Raw genomic sequence first — 15913 nt, 5'->3', positions numbered from 1 at the left:
AGTAACCAAGCTCCTTTCCCCATCTAGTATAGCTGTGACCTGTCCAGCTCTGCCACTACAGAAAACCAGTATATTGGACTAATTCAATTACATCAGTCAAGTCTCAGCTCATCACACAGCTGCACAACACAGTTGCCAGCAGAAGTCCATAGCAAATACCCAGCCTGAGAACTGATACCAATTTCAGCCTTGCTGAAAATATGCAATGGTAAAGGTAAATAATTGTTTACTGGGGCAAGGAGGACACTACAAACAGGACAATTTTGATGATATCTTCTTTTCAGGACAAGATAAACAAACACTAAAAGTAAAAATAGGACTCCCACCTAAACTTATGCAGAGACAGGACATTCTTTTTATTCATTCTAATAAATTTCTACTCTTCAGCTGTGTAATTGAAGATTAACAAAAAGTTTTTCGATCAATCTACTTTGCAAATTCTTTATGGGAATTATAAAGCACATAAAAGGATTTAAATATGTATGGTCAGAAAGAAAAAGGTTCGCAAGGCATTCTATTAAACACATCATAACATTGGTTGTAAAACCTCAGAACAGGGATGTGGGTGTGTGAAGAATAGATTTCAAATAATTAGTGGCACTTAAGCATCTGGATCTCATTTCTTTTAATTCTGAACAATCAGAACTGTGACTTGAATGGCCTATTAAAGGTCTTTTCCAAAAGTCACAATGTATACTTCATAACAAGCAATCACCCCCCCCAACACACACACCCCTCCCACCTCATTCACCTCCCCCCCACAGTGAACAAAAGCACTCACTGCATTCATACAGACTTTTCTTCTGTGAAATCTTTGAAGAGAACTTTGTTTTTCTTCACAGGAAGTAGAAAGAGGTCAGAAACAGATAAATAGAAAGACATCTACAACTTTGTCTAACTTCTTATTATAAATATTATTTTAATTGGTTTTAAAATGTGTAAAAAAGATTTTAACACAACTCAATAATTATCAGGTTTATTCTATATAATCTCTATTAAAGACTAGACATTGCATAACAATTGGCTCCCACACAACTCTAATTATTAGAAACTTACGTGTATGACTTTCCAGAACCAGTCTGTCCATAAGCAAAAAGACAAGTGTTGTACCCCTCAAAAGCTTTTTCTAGGAGTGGTACTGCCAGAGTTTTGTAAACCACTGCTTGGTTTGCGAAATTAGGATGACACTCATCAAAAGACCAGAACGAGAAGTCATAACTGAAGTTGTAAACATGGTCTGTGTCTGGATTTTGTACAGCTGTCTCTGAACCGCTCATAGAGACCACAGGAAAAGCATTTTCATTTTTCTCTCTGAATAAAAAGGGCAGGGGGAAACAAAAATAAAATAATAATTAAAAAAAAAAGCTACATTCTGTAAAGTAGTAATTTCAATCATATTGCCTTATGGAAAAAAAAAGATCTCTTAAAAATTATTACTCAATTTTTTTAATTACTGTATGCTTGAAAAGATTACAAAAATTATTAAATGGGATGTTCAGTTCTTTAATAAATGTATGAAGTATTAGAGTACTTCAGCTAATGAATATTTTAAAATAGCCCCACAAAACTATAAAATGATTAATTCATCTCTTTGTAAAGTCTTTAGCAAATATTTCCTGCAGTATCAAGCTACTTTCAAAAGTTGTAACATATTATAACTCTTTAGCATGTCAGTAACTGAAACAATTCAGAAAATAGGAAGCAGGAATCAACATGTACTGTAAAGGTTATTCTTCGACATCAGAAAGAAATCCAAGATACAAACCTGTTACTGAAAGGCCGTACACGTACAGCTACAGTCACTTTGCTGTTTTCTGCTTTGAAAATATCTTTCTCAGTGCTATTGCTGCCACCTAGAGTTTCCTCCTTAAAAGCTAGTATACGTGTTGTATTCTCTTCTGCTTTTGCACCTCTACTCATAGAAAGAGCATTGGGGGCACTCATTTTCTTTTTTGCTACAATCTGAGGGTGAGGTATTTGTTTCTTTGAAGCAGATAGAGAACAATTTCTGATATCCTGAGGAATGCTATGCTTTGGTGTAAGCTTCAGTCCTTCCGCTGTATCTTTTCTTGGTGTCCTCTGCCTTTCCAAACTGTGATGTTTTATAATTAAGTTTTGTAACCTTTCTTTTTCAGCTACCTTACTTACATTGCCTTTTTCATTCAGCTGCTCTCCTGGTATCCTATTGATATATTTTGGGGTAACAAATTGTGCTGTTCTAGGAACTTCATTTTGAAGTTTTTTATCAGAAGTGATTGTCCTGTATTTTAAGTGTGTGCAGTTATCATTTTCAGACAGACCATCAGTATTGCTAAGTGAATCCTTACTGTTTAAATTATAGTACTGCTTTGGATGTGACTGACCTTCAGACAATTTACAGCTTGGTTTAGTGTAATGTTTATCGTTATTACTAGCACTTGGTAGAAGTACAATCTTGTAATTTCTTCGTGCAGCAGCACAGTCATTATTTTCTATGCCAGTCATGGTATTCTGACATATTTTACTCTTTTCTGTAGTGTCAGTCCTCACTCGTCTCTGCAGAGTAAGTCTTTTCTCTGTTTGTACATTTTCTGTGTCCTGTGCTGTTTTTTCATCCAGTTGTTCACTACTGCAAGCTGATTCTTTGCTTGCTCTAGTTCTCCTCTGGAGCATTAATTTATCTTCAGGTTTAAACGTAATTGGTGCATTACCCGCTTTTTTACACGCAGAAATCACGTAAGTCCTATTTACTTCTTCAGCCTTGTTCTGAGAGTATGGAAGTAGATTATTCTTTTCTTCCTCTGACATCTGTGATTTCAGTTGTTGCCCAAACTTTTTGCTGCTAGTAAAGGCATTTTGTGAAGAATTCTTCTGTGAAGCAGTAGTACACTGTGCCTCAGAGCAGCTTCTTGCAGGTACTGTGTAAATAGGCATTTTGTCTTCCATCAAGTTATTGCTAGTATTTTGAAGAAATATTAGACATCTTTCCTAAAAGATTAGTTCCATTTCTATGTGGTCCTCCTCATGGAATCTGAAAAGAAAAAACAAAATTCTTATTGCATTATGACCAGCGTAAGTTATGCTTTAGCGTATGAGGAGCTTTTCACATATACCGCAGTAAATACTTTTTTTCCCCAAACATTAAAAATAAGTACCTCCCTTTCCCCTCAGGCAGGTAAATATACATATACACATATATATATTCCTATAGCTTCTGTGTGAAGATGATAACTGCTTCAGCCAGTAATGGGCTATTCAATTCCATTTATCAAGTTTCATTTATCAAGTCATACAGTTCGTGTTGAAAGGTAAACCTAACACAGCAAAGAACCACCAGCAGGTGCTAAGAACACCACAGACATGTCTTCCAACTGACATACAATGACTCTCAGATAAGCAGAATCCAAGATCACTTCTCCACTTGCTCAGAACCATTTATGCTCACGGTATTTCACAACTAGCAGATGCTAACAGAACAAGAAAATTACTAACAGTACTGGACAAGAAATATGTAAATGCAGAAAGCAGGAGGGTTTTTTCCATTTTTTTGTAAGGGATTGACAGGCAGTATGAAGTCCACTATCAAAACAGGACAGTAAATAAGGATGTCAAGTACAGTAGGTTTGGGTCTTATTTTAACTCAGTACATTACATGCATATGCAGGTATATGCGTACACATATAACAAAAGAAACCTAACCTAGCAGATAAAAAAAAATGTAAAAAGCATTTAGCAATCCTTTAAAGTATCTAGAAAAGGGCATATCACCTATCCATATACAGAAATATCTTTTTTACTGTTGCGTATGCATCTTTGTCACAGGATTGTTACAGCGTTGAAGCCACCTTCATCGCCTCAGGTCCTCCCAGAACTCTGGCAGCATTAACAAGAGAGGCGGCGGCTGGGGCGAGGAAAAAGGGAAAAGCTAGATGACAGCGAGCGAGGCGGAAGCAGGGTCCAAGCGCTGCTCAAGCGGAAGTTTCTTTTGACTCTGTTTTCCAGTTACAGCTTCTGGGGGGCTCTCAGCATTCGCGCGGTTATGCCCGCTGCCTCACATTTCACGACAGCAAAGTTTCCACAGCTCAGAACCCGCGAATAAACCTTCCAGAGCTTCGAACCGGAACGTATTTACCCCTCAGAGCCGTCGGAAGCTACTCCTGCCGCTCGAGCTCCAAGCCACGCCTCGGGCCGAGCTGCGGGGGCTCTGCCGGGCACAGCCTCCTGCCGCGAGGCTGCCCAAGACGGCCCCTCGCGCCGCGGGAGGCCCCTCGAGCCCGGCCCGGTTCCGGACAGGCGAGCAAAGCCCGGCACCCGACGGCGGCAGCGGAGACCCCCAGCCCAGCCCAGCCCGTCCGTCTCCTCACCCGCCGCGCCGCGCCGGCAGCGGCTCGCGCCCTCCCCCTGCTGCGTTTCGAATGCGCCGCGCCCACAGCGATTGGCTCTCTGCGAGCACGTGCGCCGCGGGCGGGCGTGGCCAGGCCCGCGCCCCGCCCCGCCGAGAGCGGTGCGCGAGGCAGTGTGTGCGCGTGCGCGTGGGGCGGGGCGGCGGCTCTGAGGGCTGCGCCGACGGCGCGGGGGTGAAGGGCTTTCGGCGGCGTAGCCGCGGTGCGGTTTGAGTGCTACGTTTGCCGAGCAACGCGTCACGGGAAACAAAATAATTCATAACGTTTAAAAGTTGGAGGACTGTCTAGTACTGGTTCGAGCAGTCACCGCGGGAAGTTAAAACTGATCCCTTGCGAAGGAGGGTACATAGTTTGCTCATTCTCTACTGGAAATAAAGTTTAAAAAAATCCAGCAGAGGGAGACAAACGACAAAGAACAGCTAAAAAATTGACAGAAAACACTCAAGAGTTATTTTCCTCGTATTAGATTACGTAAAAGTAGTAGCAGTTTTGCATAGAAAATAATAGAAATTATAAGTGTGGTATTTCTTTACATGGGAAATAATTTATGTTACAGACTACAAAAGTACCCTCTTGATTCCCTCGCCACAGAGGCTCTGGGAGCTGTGTCAGTAACGGTATAAACGGCACTGGTGCCTGCAGTTATCTCACCTATCCCACAGCAGTGAGAAAAAAAAACTACATACTACCTCAAGCTACTCTTTTTGGCTCTACTGAAGCAAATCAGCTACTAGGCTTTTTAAAATTTTAACTTGATTCCAAGGTCATTCTATCATATTGCTGCCCCTTGACCAAACAGCAGAAATGCAATGCCTAGGGATAATATCTAACTGCCTGGACAGCTTGATCTACAACAAAAGTACGCATCACAGCAGGAAGACAAGTCATTGTAGTATTTTGGTTAGTCTGAAGCTTGAAAGATTAGTTTAATCAGACCTGTCTCAGGAGCTGGATAAGTAGTACAACACTATTCAGTGGTGGGGAATCTGGGGGAAGAGAAAGTTTCCAAGTCATGTTTCCCTCTTTTATAACCTCTTACATCAGCATAATGGTATAAAAACTACCAAAAGAATGTTGGAACTCTGAACACAGGAACTCTGAAATGACTATTCAGAAACATTAATACAAAATAAAGAATATCTTCTCCATTTGTGTTGCAAGCAAGACCAAAAGACTGCTGAGTTTGGAGGAAAAAAAAAAAAAAAGCTTACATATAATATTTTGATTAGACACTACTATAATTCAAACCCACAATATTTTATATTTCAAAATAAAGATGAAGCAAAAATAAAGACTCCTTAAAAAACTGTATATATATAAGCTTCTTAAAAAAATCAAGTAAAATACAAGACATAATTTCATGTTTATTTTCTAATCACATTTTCATTATAATTACCTAACATAGCTATAAATGCACCTTTATTACCTCTGAGAATTATTTTTGTCATGTTTTCTAATAATGTCCATAATATTGTCTCCTGTTACAAGACTATTCTGTAACTGTTTAAGTCTCTGTTGTTCCCTTCTCTTTTGGTCATGGAGATATGGGGAATTCAGTAGCTGTGGAGGAAGAATGGTGCCTGTTGGTTTTACTCTCTTCACAACATCCCAAAAGAGCTTCTTGCTGTTGTTATTGATAAAACTAATTGCAGTTCCACTGTGACCCAACCTCCCTGCTCTTCCAACCTGGAAAAAAAAAATCATTTTCAGTTATCAATATTAAATGGAACTCCTTCAAGTCTCCTTAAAGCTTATTTTTTGTTATAAAATAGATTTAGGTATTCAACAACTAATATAAATGACAAGGCCAAATCTCTGTACCTCATCCCCTAAGCACAAAGTTATAATTTTGGTTGGAAGCACCTTTTAAGGTGATCCCATCCAGTCTCCTACTCAGAACAGGGCTAACTTCAAAGTTAGATCAGGTAGCTCAGGACCTCACCGGTCAAATTTTGAGTATCTCCGAGGACAGAGATTTCACAACCTTTCTAGGCAATCTGTTCCACTAGTGAACCACTTGCCGTGAGAACAAGGTCAGGTCAGAATTTCTCTTGAAGCAACATGTGACCACCGCCTCTCATCGTTTCACTGTGCATCTCAAAGCAGAGTCTAGCTGTATCTTCTCTATAACCATCCACTATGGACTGAAAGACAATTCAGCCCTGCTTTGAACCTTTTCTCCCCCCAGCCCACACAAGTCTAGCTCCCTCAGCTTCTCTCCACGGCACATGCATCAGCTCCCTAAGCTTCTCCAAAATGCCTTGAGTTTGTCAGCCTTTCTTGTACTGGGAACCTTAAAACTGGATGCTATACTACAGTACTGTGGCTTTATGACTGCCAAGCAGAGAGGAATAATCTGTTCTCTTGACTTGCTAGTGGCACTGTTGTGTATATATACACACATGCATACCACATATCACTTTTTTTTTCCTTCTTTTATACAGTCTTCAGACACATCACAGAAAAATCACACAGAGGAAAGATACTAGGATGGGAGAAGGGAACAGAGAAAATCCAAGATTAAATTCCTTTCTGTATTACATGCATATCCCACAGCACAGATGAGCTGCCACAGAAAGATAGGATATTTGCCCTTTTTTATTCTCAAAGATATTAGAAGTATGGTAAATCTTGCTTTCTATATAAGCAAAACACTGTAAGAAAGCACAAAGCAGAGAGAAATAACAGTGCAGATATAAGTGACTGAAGAGCAGTATCAGTCTTGACTGAATGTCTCTTGCATAAAAGCTTCATTTTCTGAATTAGAGTAGAAATAGTAAAGCACCGTTCTTTACTTTCCTACAGGAACAATCTTCCTAAGACAGAAACCATCTTTATATTTGTATATTTTGATTTCCATAGTTAGATGTGGTACACTTCAGCATGCTTTTTAAAAGAATGCTTTGGTAAATAATTCATGCAACTTTTTTTGTAGGGGTGTTTGGTTTTGTTTTTCTGTTTTTTACCTGATGTACATATTCATCCATACTGGAAGGCATATCAAAATTTACTACCAGTTTCACATTGACAAGGTCAAGTCCTCGTCCAAGGACTCCGGTACTTACTATAACTTCATACTTCTCTTGAAGTAATCCCTGCCAAGGGAGAAAAACAGAAATTACTTCTCTTATTTTTTTTCCTTATTTGTATTTTGGACCTCTCCAAGCACTGGTCGGAGTTGGTTACACAGCATCAAAACATGCCCAATGGGATTATTCTATTGCAGAAGGAAAAAAAAAAAAAGAAAAAAGAAAAAAAGAAAAGAAGAAAAAAGCCCCCCTATGTTCTTAACTGAGTCACACACAACATCATTCACCAAGAACTGCTTAGAGAGAAACTAAAAACACAATTTTAATTAAAAAAACATCAATTAAAATTAAATGTATATTTAAATTCCTAATCCAAAGCAAATAACCTAAGAAATAGTCCCCAATTTTTGTCTACATTTAAAATAGAATTATTATAGATAATTTTGCTTGTCCCTCCGACAACACTCCAGGCTTTACTACAGAAATGAAATTAATAGAGAAGTAAATATGCTATAAGGCACTTCCCAGAGAACAACCACCTGATGAAAACCAAGAACTGTAGTTGCAAAAGTTTCGATGTATTATTCTGTATTATTCTGAATCATCCTGCAAGTGACAACAAATTATGACCTAACTAATTCAAATTAAACCATCTATTAAAAAAATAAGATTAGCCATTTCAAATCTATTAAATCCATCTGTCTTTAGAAGACACAAACCTGTAATATTTCTGTTCTTTCCTCCTGAGACTTTTCAGAGTGCATGGATATACATTGCAATCCTGTAATCTTATGAACAGCATCACTCAACAAATCTGCTCCTAGTTTGCAGTCCACAAATACCAACACCGGAGGCTTGAAGAGTTTCTTGTCCTGTATAATTAAACAGTTTTTATAAAAAGGTCCTATAACAGTTGATCGCTCATCATCAGCAACTTGGATTCAATTTCTGCTGCTCATTATCTCTGTAGTATTAACAACGCTTTAGAATGGATAAATATTCTTAAATTTTAGATAAGAAGGAACAAGATATCAGCACTAAAAGTACACAGATCTGCACATCAAGGAATCAGAACCCATATTTATATCTTTACACTTTTTTTTTTTTTTTTTTTTTTTTTTTTTTTTTTTTTTTGAATTAGAAGCTTTCTTTTATGTTCCTGTAAATGTTACCTTGTATTTTGGGCTTTCTGTAAATTCTGAAGGTGAGCTAAAGACTCATTTACTTCTTGCATAACCTCAGCCAAGATTTGCCCCTCTCCCAAGTACTCATAAAAAATACATACAGGATTAAGGCCCTTATTACTGATAAACAGAATATTCACAAGAAGGTTACAAAGAACTAAATGAGCTTTCTCACCAATTTCATTCACAACTTTTAAAATGACAAACCACTCCCAGACCATAAGGCAGCTATAACTGCTTAAGAGAGCTGTAGTCCTCTCCAATTCACAGATAAGCCAGTACAACTCTCTGAGGTACCATACTGTGAATCACCAAAAAGAAAGAAAAAAAAAGAAAAGAAAAGAAATCAGATCATTTTTAACTGGGGCCAGTGAGGGATGCAACTGGCTGCTGCACAAAAGGAGACATGAGAGATAGGGATGGAAAAATCCCTAAAATTGCCAAAGCTCTTCCATTGCAGAACTACTGAACTAGTTAGTACAGTTAACCTCATTCCATCTTTTCACTATATACAGATTAAAATCAAGGGTGAGAACCTGACACAGGTGTGTAAAGACACAGTTAATTTGTTCATATGAGAAAAGCATTATACTTACATTTAGTATTTCAAACAGTTTTTTCTTTTTAGATGGTTCTTCTACCCATAAGATAATTTGACGAACATTAGAACATGGCAGATTCTTTTCTCCAATTGTTATTCTTACAAAATTGTGCAGAAGCTGATTTACTAAGTGTTCAATGCCCACCGGAATTGTGGCCGACACCAGTATGGTTTGATGATCATGAGAGATGTTTTCCAAAATAGCCAACACTTGCTGCTGGAAACCCATTTTTAGCATGGTATCTACCTGAGTAAAAAATATTAGATCTGTACCAGATTCTTCAATAAACAGTAGAATCTTCAACTTGAACTGACATAAGAACTTTAACATTTATGATTAGTATGTAATTATCTAAATAGAGGAGTATTTTTAGCAGAAAACTCAAGTGGGAAAATGAAAATCAACTAGTCCACTCTAGTCTAGCATTCCCCTGGCTCTCAGGTATGCAAGTCTTTTATAACCTATAGTGTATGCACGGTTCAAACACATTTCACATAAGATAAAATTTCAATTTTTAACCTTAAGAAGTATATTTCATATTTAAAATGTACTTTCTGTACGCTTAATCAGTTTGACTAGGCAGCCACAGTGGGTCTTCATTAACCTCTCTATAGACAACAGTCCCACTATCTAAAAACTTACTTCATCCACTACTACAATTTTTATGCCATGGAGTTGAACAGAACTTTGCTTTAAAATCTCTAGAAGTCTTCCAGGTGTTGCTATTATAACCTAACAAAAGAAAACAAAATACAGCCATTAAAAATTCCATGAAAGAAAAGATAACTATCCTAGAAAAACAATAAGGTTACAGCACACTCCTGAGAAGGGCAATAATTGTTGAAATTATTTATGTTCAAGTCAGAGTTTTGAAACCTCTGCAAGTAACTTAATGCATTATGAAGCCTTAAAAGGAAACAGACTTTTTAGTACTCTAATGGCTATTCTAAATACCAGCAATATAATCCACATTAAAAAAAAAAAAACAAAACTTTTTGTAAAAAGAAGGAATTGTAAGTTACAATTTCTTATATAATAAAATGGTGTGTTTCACACTTTAAAAGCAGCAATATTATGCATGAAAACAGACTTCCAGAAATAAAGTTATTATATGTATAATCAGAAGTCAAATGTTTAAAAAAATACTGTAAAATTTTCAGGAGCTAACAATTATTTCTGATAGTTTAGCCTCAGGAAATGCGCCATATATTGTGTCCATATATATCAAAAGTAACATTTTTCTTTTCTATGAATATCATTAAAACATAGCTCTTCACAGGATCTTTCCACACTTTAGCTCTTACCTTAACACTTTGCTTGAGACGGTGCAGCTGTGGCGGCAATGGTAATCCTCCTACCAAGAGGACTGTTCTCATGTTTGGTAAACCAGCCATCAGTTCTTTAGCTTGTTTCTCTATCTGAATTGCTAATTCTCTTGTTGGTGCTAAAATAAGTGCAGATGGAGTTTCAGTCTAGGAAAAAAAAAAAAATGAGCAAACAAAAAACCCTGATGAACATAGAATTGCTTTATTGTTTAGGCAGAAATCTTTCAAGGTTACATCTCCCAACAGAAAATATAAAATAGGTAGTGCAACTACTGTGGATGCAGTTAGACTGCTAATATTCTTTCTATCTGAACTGAAGACAGAATGTAGGATGGGATTATACCTGTAACAGTGCATACCAAGAAAGTCAATCCCTCCACTACTCAACTTTTGAGAACAAAAATTAATGCGTAAGTGCAGCATTAAAATAGCTTCCTGACAATTAGAAAGAAAGAAAGAAAGAAAGAAAGAAAGAAAGAAAGAAAGAAAGAAAGAAAGAAAGAAAAAGAGCACCTACAATGCATGGAACTGTTTGTAAAGATCACTTTCTTCTATTCTAGTTATCACCCTGAATTTACAACAGTAATTAGTAATAAATTTCGCAGGGACGCACCACACAGGATGCTGCCTGAATCTCTAGAAACCTTAATGTTTTTTAAAAGTCTGTATATTACACATACTACTTTGAGTAAGCATAAACATTAGGATAGAGCAGAGTTATATGGTTAACAGTTTCCCAATTCCAGTTAACATCTAGCAACAAAGTAAAAAGAACATGAGCTAAAACAACAAATGGCAGAACAGTGGTCTTGCTCTAAGATACATTATTTCAGCAATACTGACCATCAATCATTTAAAACACCCTGTTCAACAAAGCTCTCAACAAAGTATCTATCGATACTACATTCACTATTTTACTTAATAGCTTTCTGGATAGAATCTGTTTTTTTTCCCTGTTTGTCACCCGGAATACTTACAAAATGATCAACAGCTGGAAGTTGTTTCCTTGCACTGCATCATCATAGGAAGTGCATAGCTGAACATTTTCTCAAAAAGGACTTTTTCAGCTGTTTTTTTAACTAGATAACAGTGTTCAGCTTAACTTACCACCACACACACACACAAAAAAAAAAAAAGCTGAGGAAAAGCCAGGAACTGTCAAATATTATCTCATCACCAGATTCATCAGAAATGCCTCACCTCTCTTTTAAGTTAAAATTATTTTAAACAACAACAAAATCCTTCTTTCTCGAAACATACACTAATTTGTAAAGTACTTTGAAGATGAAGAGTACAGCACAGCAGGTAAAGAAATTAAAGTGTTATTCATTGAGGTCATAATTTTGTACATGTTATTATAAGCTCATAACCAGTTTTGCATACTTTAATCATAATGATTCCATTCTTAAAATGAGAGCTACAGTACTCTGCAGATTAAAAGAGTTTATTTAATAATCTTTAAATAACTCATTTGAAAATATGTATATATGTAAAGGTATCTAAACAGTCCAAAACATCAGTGAGAATCAGGTCCAGAATTTTCAAAGATATTCTTGTTCTCTTTCTGAATAAAAATATTAAAGCAAAACTAAACATGGCACAGAATACTATTTGCCATTATTTCCTCATTATCCTTCTGAAGCAGAAGTTTTCTTAATTGATTCTGCCCCTTTGAGATTGTGCTTAAGCTGTTTTAAAAACGAGCAGATTTGAGAATTATACTATCTGAATTCCTCTAATTATTTGATGATCAGCTGAACATATTACAACATTAATTAGTCTGTGAAATCATGCAAATGTCAAAAAAAAAATCTTTCAGCCATCTGATACATCAAGAGATAGCAACAGCTGACATAGAGAATGCCTGGAATTATTTTCACTTTCTATTTTAAGTCATTAAGAAATCTATTAGAGTTTAGTTACTTAACCTGATACACAGTTTCTACTTGTAAAGAAACATTAATGGAGACACTTCATTTCCTGACCACAGAATGAAAAAACATTCAAAGTCATTAAAAATTATCAACAACCCTCCCCTCAAAAATAATAATGCACATCAACCAAAATAAAATAAGCCATTGAATTTCAATAAAAATCACTGCAATTACATTCTCAATTACACTGATAAACCTGGAGACAGAGTCACAAACCACTTTCTCAAAACAAGCCAAGTTTGATTACCTCTTTTAAAACCTTCATAATAACTGGGAGGAGGAAGGCCGCTGTTTTTCCTGAGCCAGTGTCTGCACTAGCCAAAATATCCTTTCCCAATAGTCCAACAGGAATCATTTGCATTTGGATAGGAGTTGGAACTTCATAGCCAGAATTCTTTAAGTTATGGTTTAAAATTTCAGGAAAACCACAGTGTTCAAACTCAATAATAGGTCTTGGAACTTGCTGGCCCAGGACAGAAATACCTAACTGCAATTTAAGGTTCCTAATCTGCTCATCTTGCAAACCTAAAATAAAGGAGTGGTCTTTATAGGAGTAAGATGTTTCAAGGAGAGTTTCTGTTTGAGATTCTGCTTTCGTGAATTGGTCGTTTTTTAGCTTTTTTTCCTTTTCTTGAGCTTGTAAAAGGTGTTTGGCTTTGCATTCCAAGCTACACACATCTTCATCTGTTTTGTCACAGATATACTCTCCATAACGACCACAGACAACACATACAGGTTCCCCAGGTTCTGCCCAGCGCTGTGATTTGCTGAAGGATTTTATGGGTTCTTCTAAAGAGCTGCCTTCATCAGCATTTTGGTTGTCCTTTCCCAAAGATGTACTAGTAACACCAAGATCTGATGGCATAGCTACAGGTTCTCTGTATTCTTCCACAACTTCATTCAAACTGCATCCTGAAGCAGAAGGTTCTTTTGTAACTGACTTACAGTCTTGGATCTCTGTGGTCTCCTCTAACAAATGTTCTCCAGAAGAAAATTTATTTTTCTTAGCTGTACTTTTGTCCTCATCAGCACTCCTCTTGACTTTAAGAGATCGTGGTAAAAACATGCTTGTGTACACTAGACAGAAAACAGTTACTTCTATTAGAAACTACTAGCACTGAGAAATAATTACTGTTACCACAAAAAATTACAATAAAAGAAATACATTTTCAAACCTAGATATTGATTCTTGATTTTTGACATTATTTAGAAATGGCCTTGTTTAATCTAACATACATGGAACAAGATGACAAAAAATGATCTTAGTCTTAATAACATGATGCAATGTAAAGTAGTATTTTAAAGTAACAGTGGAACTATGGTATAACACAGACAGCTCCACCTACAGTTAATTCTCTGTATTAGACATTTGCAACTGAACATAAACTTCGCTAGATTGTCACTAATTGTCCGGAAATTTTTCCATTTTGAGAGTCATAATTAAATCCTTGGAGTTTTTTCTAAGGAGATCCAGAAGCAAAACTTGGTCTTCTAAGCTTCTGGGGGTTGGAGAACCTACACAACCCGTTTGCCAGGTCTCCACTGGAAGAGAAGGAAGCCAAATTTAGCGTGCGTAAGTACCCTTACCTCCTATGCTGTGCACTGCTCAGTAGCCGACTCTGAAACGTTAAGGGTTCCCACAAATCTTATGGCACGCAGTTCTTTCGGTATGATACAGCCTGCAATGTGTGTAAAACAATCTATTCTGAATTAACCATGCTCTGTTTACCGAACAGCCAACTGCCTTTTTACATCAATTTTCTAAAAACACACAAACCCCTCTGTGTTTACGGAGAGCTTTCTTTTTCCGTCGCGCAACTCAAAGCGATTCAGAAAGATTAGAAATCAGCACCAGCACCCACGTAAAGCAGAAAGAAGGGGCGAGACGAGGCGGAGGCTGTTCGCCGCCTGACCGGAGCCCGGGTTTCTCCACCTAGCTTTTTGTGCCTAACGAAAGCTTCCCGCCACCGGCCTCTCCGGAAGCGCAGGAACCCTTCAGGGTGAACTAAAGGAGCGCTGCTGTGCCGAGCCGGGGCTGCGGCCACCCCCTCCCGCCTACCCTCGGCCGCGGGGCTCCCGAGCGGCGCGACACCGCACGCTGCTGCGCGGTGCCCGCTGCCCACGTTAGCGGGGAGCGGGGCGGGCCGCAGCGCCGCCATTTCCGCCCACGCCCGCGCCGCGGAGGAGGGACACCGCCTCGCTCCCACCGCCTCCCCTCACAAAATGGCGGCGTCCCGCGCCGCCGCAGTAGCATCCGCGGCACGCCGGCCGGGGCCGGGGCCGGGGCCGGGGCCGGGGCCGGGGCCGGGGCGAGGGGCGCAGCAGAGCCGAGCCGAGCCTCACCGGCGGTCGCTGAGCTGAGGGAGCCGAGGGCGCAGAGGCGAGTTGCTGGCGACAGCGCTGCTACTCCGGGAGCAGCCGGGCCGCGGCGCCCGAGGGTGCGGCGTGGCGCGGCGGAGGGAGGCGCCGGCCCCTGGGAGGAGAGGACCGCGCCGTGGCAGAGAGGTGAGAGGCGGCGCCACTCCTTCTCTGGGCGGCTCGGCTCGGCTCGGCTCGGCTCGGCTCTCCCCTCCCTCGCTGGGGCCGCCTCGCGCGTTCTCCCGGCACGCCCGCGGCTCGCCCCCCGAGCCGCCGCGCGCTGCGCACAGGCAGCAAGTTTCTGCAGCGGTGAGAAAAAAATGTTATTACCGCGGGGATGCCGGCACAAGGTAGGCTAGGTAGGTGCTTTCCACGGGCATTTACCCCGTTAAAACACACAGAAGAGCACAGTGGCAGAGCTGCTCATATCTGCAAACCCCATGAGTTAGTTTTATTAATTTCAGTAGTGAATATGCTTATTTATACTGTCACTACATTACACTGTGCAAGAACACCAGAATGAACGTTTTTTCTTCCTCACATTTCACTGAGGGGTAGAAGGCCCTGTCAGACTGAACGTGACCTGCAAGACAGGCCTAGGTTTAACTACTGCACCAATGTTGCAGCCCTGGCAAACCAAGGTCACAGAGAACAGTACTAAGGATGCAGATGTGCTTGCAGGTGAGGCCACTACTGATCTGGTGTCTGGTGAAGATCAGGAAGCGTGCTGGAAGCAGTCTCCATTGATGCAGTCCCACCTTGTGGGTACCTAACACCCCCCCAGGTGCTGCCCCCAGCAGCCCACAAGGCTGGAAGCACCTGAAACCCTGCATAGGCCCATTTGCTTTCTGGCTCACTGCTTTGGCTGGTGAGCACCAATAACCTTTTCTGCTGGAGAAGGGAAGCTGCCTGAGCTCCCCCATAAACACCAGCAGCCCATTTGGAAACAGTCTGATAGCAGCCCAGAGAAACAGTCAGAGGAGCTAGTGGAAACTGCATTAAAACAGACAGACACAAATCCTGGGCCTTGCAAGGAAGTTGGGATTTTACTGCAGCAGCTGGCTGCAGTGGTCTGTAGCATACTAGTCTATTCCTACTT

At 39.6% G+C, this 15913-nt stretch overlaps 2 protein-coding genes across 3 annotated transcripts in view; both read right to left on the bottom strand.

The window, feature by feature from the left end:
- Positions 1–2913, bottom strand: part of KIF14 (kinesin family member 14) — a 30984-nt gene extending 28071 nt beyond the window's left edge. The window contains exons 1-2 of the mRNA XM_062581522.1: positions 1766–2913; positions 1057–1311 (exon numbers count right to left, since the gene is read on the bottom strand). Of these exons, the coding sequence (XP_062437506.1) occupies positions 1057–1311; positions 1766–2913 (1403 nt within the window). The remainder of the gene's footprint in view (positions 1–1056; positions 1312–1765) is intronic.
- Positions 2914–5708: 2795 nt separating this feature from the next.
- Positions 5709–14918, bottom strand: DDX59 (DEAD-box helicase 59). 2 transcript variants are annotated; one of them, XM_062581266.1, is made up of 9 exons: positions 14800–14918; positions 14044–14135; positions 12704–13533; positions 10502–10669; positions 9840–9929; positions 9192–9443; positions 8131–8283; positions 7349–7477; positions 5709–6068 (listed from the first exon to the last, which is right to left on the bottom strand). In XM_062581266.1, exons 3-9 carry the CDS (start codon positions 13520–13522, stop codon positions 5805–5807), a joined length of 1875 nt encoding a protein of 624 aa, XP_062437250.1. In that variant the 5' UTR covers positions 13523–13533; positions 14044–14135; positions 14800–14918; the 3' UTR covers positions 5709–5804. The 2 variants fall into 2 exon arrangements, with proteins under 2 accessions (XP_062437250.1, XP_062437249.1); XM_062581265.1 differs by lacking the exon at positions 14800–14918 and adding an exon at positions 14234–14564.
- Positions 14919–15913: the final 995 nt, after the last annotated feature.

This window comes from Rhea pennata, chromosome 8 (genome assembly GCF_028389875.1).
Source record: "Rhea pennata isolate bPtePen1 chromosome 8, bPtePen1.pri, whole genome shotgun sequence".
NCBI lineage: Eukaryota > Metazoa > Chordata > Aves > Rheiformes > Rheidae > Rhea > Rhea pennata.
This window is presented reverse-complemented; position numbering and strand designations above follow the sequence as displayed.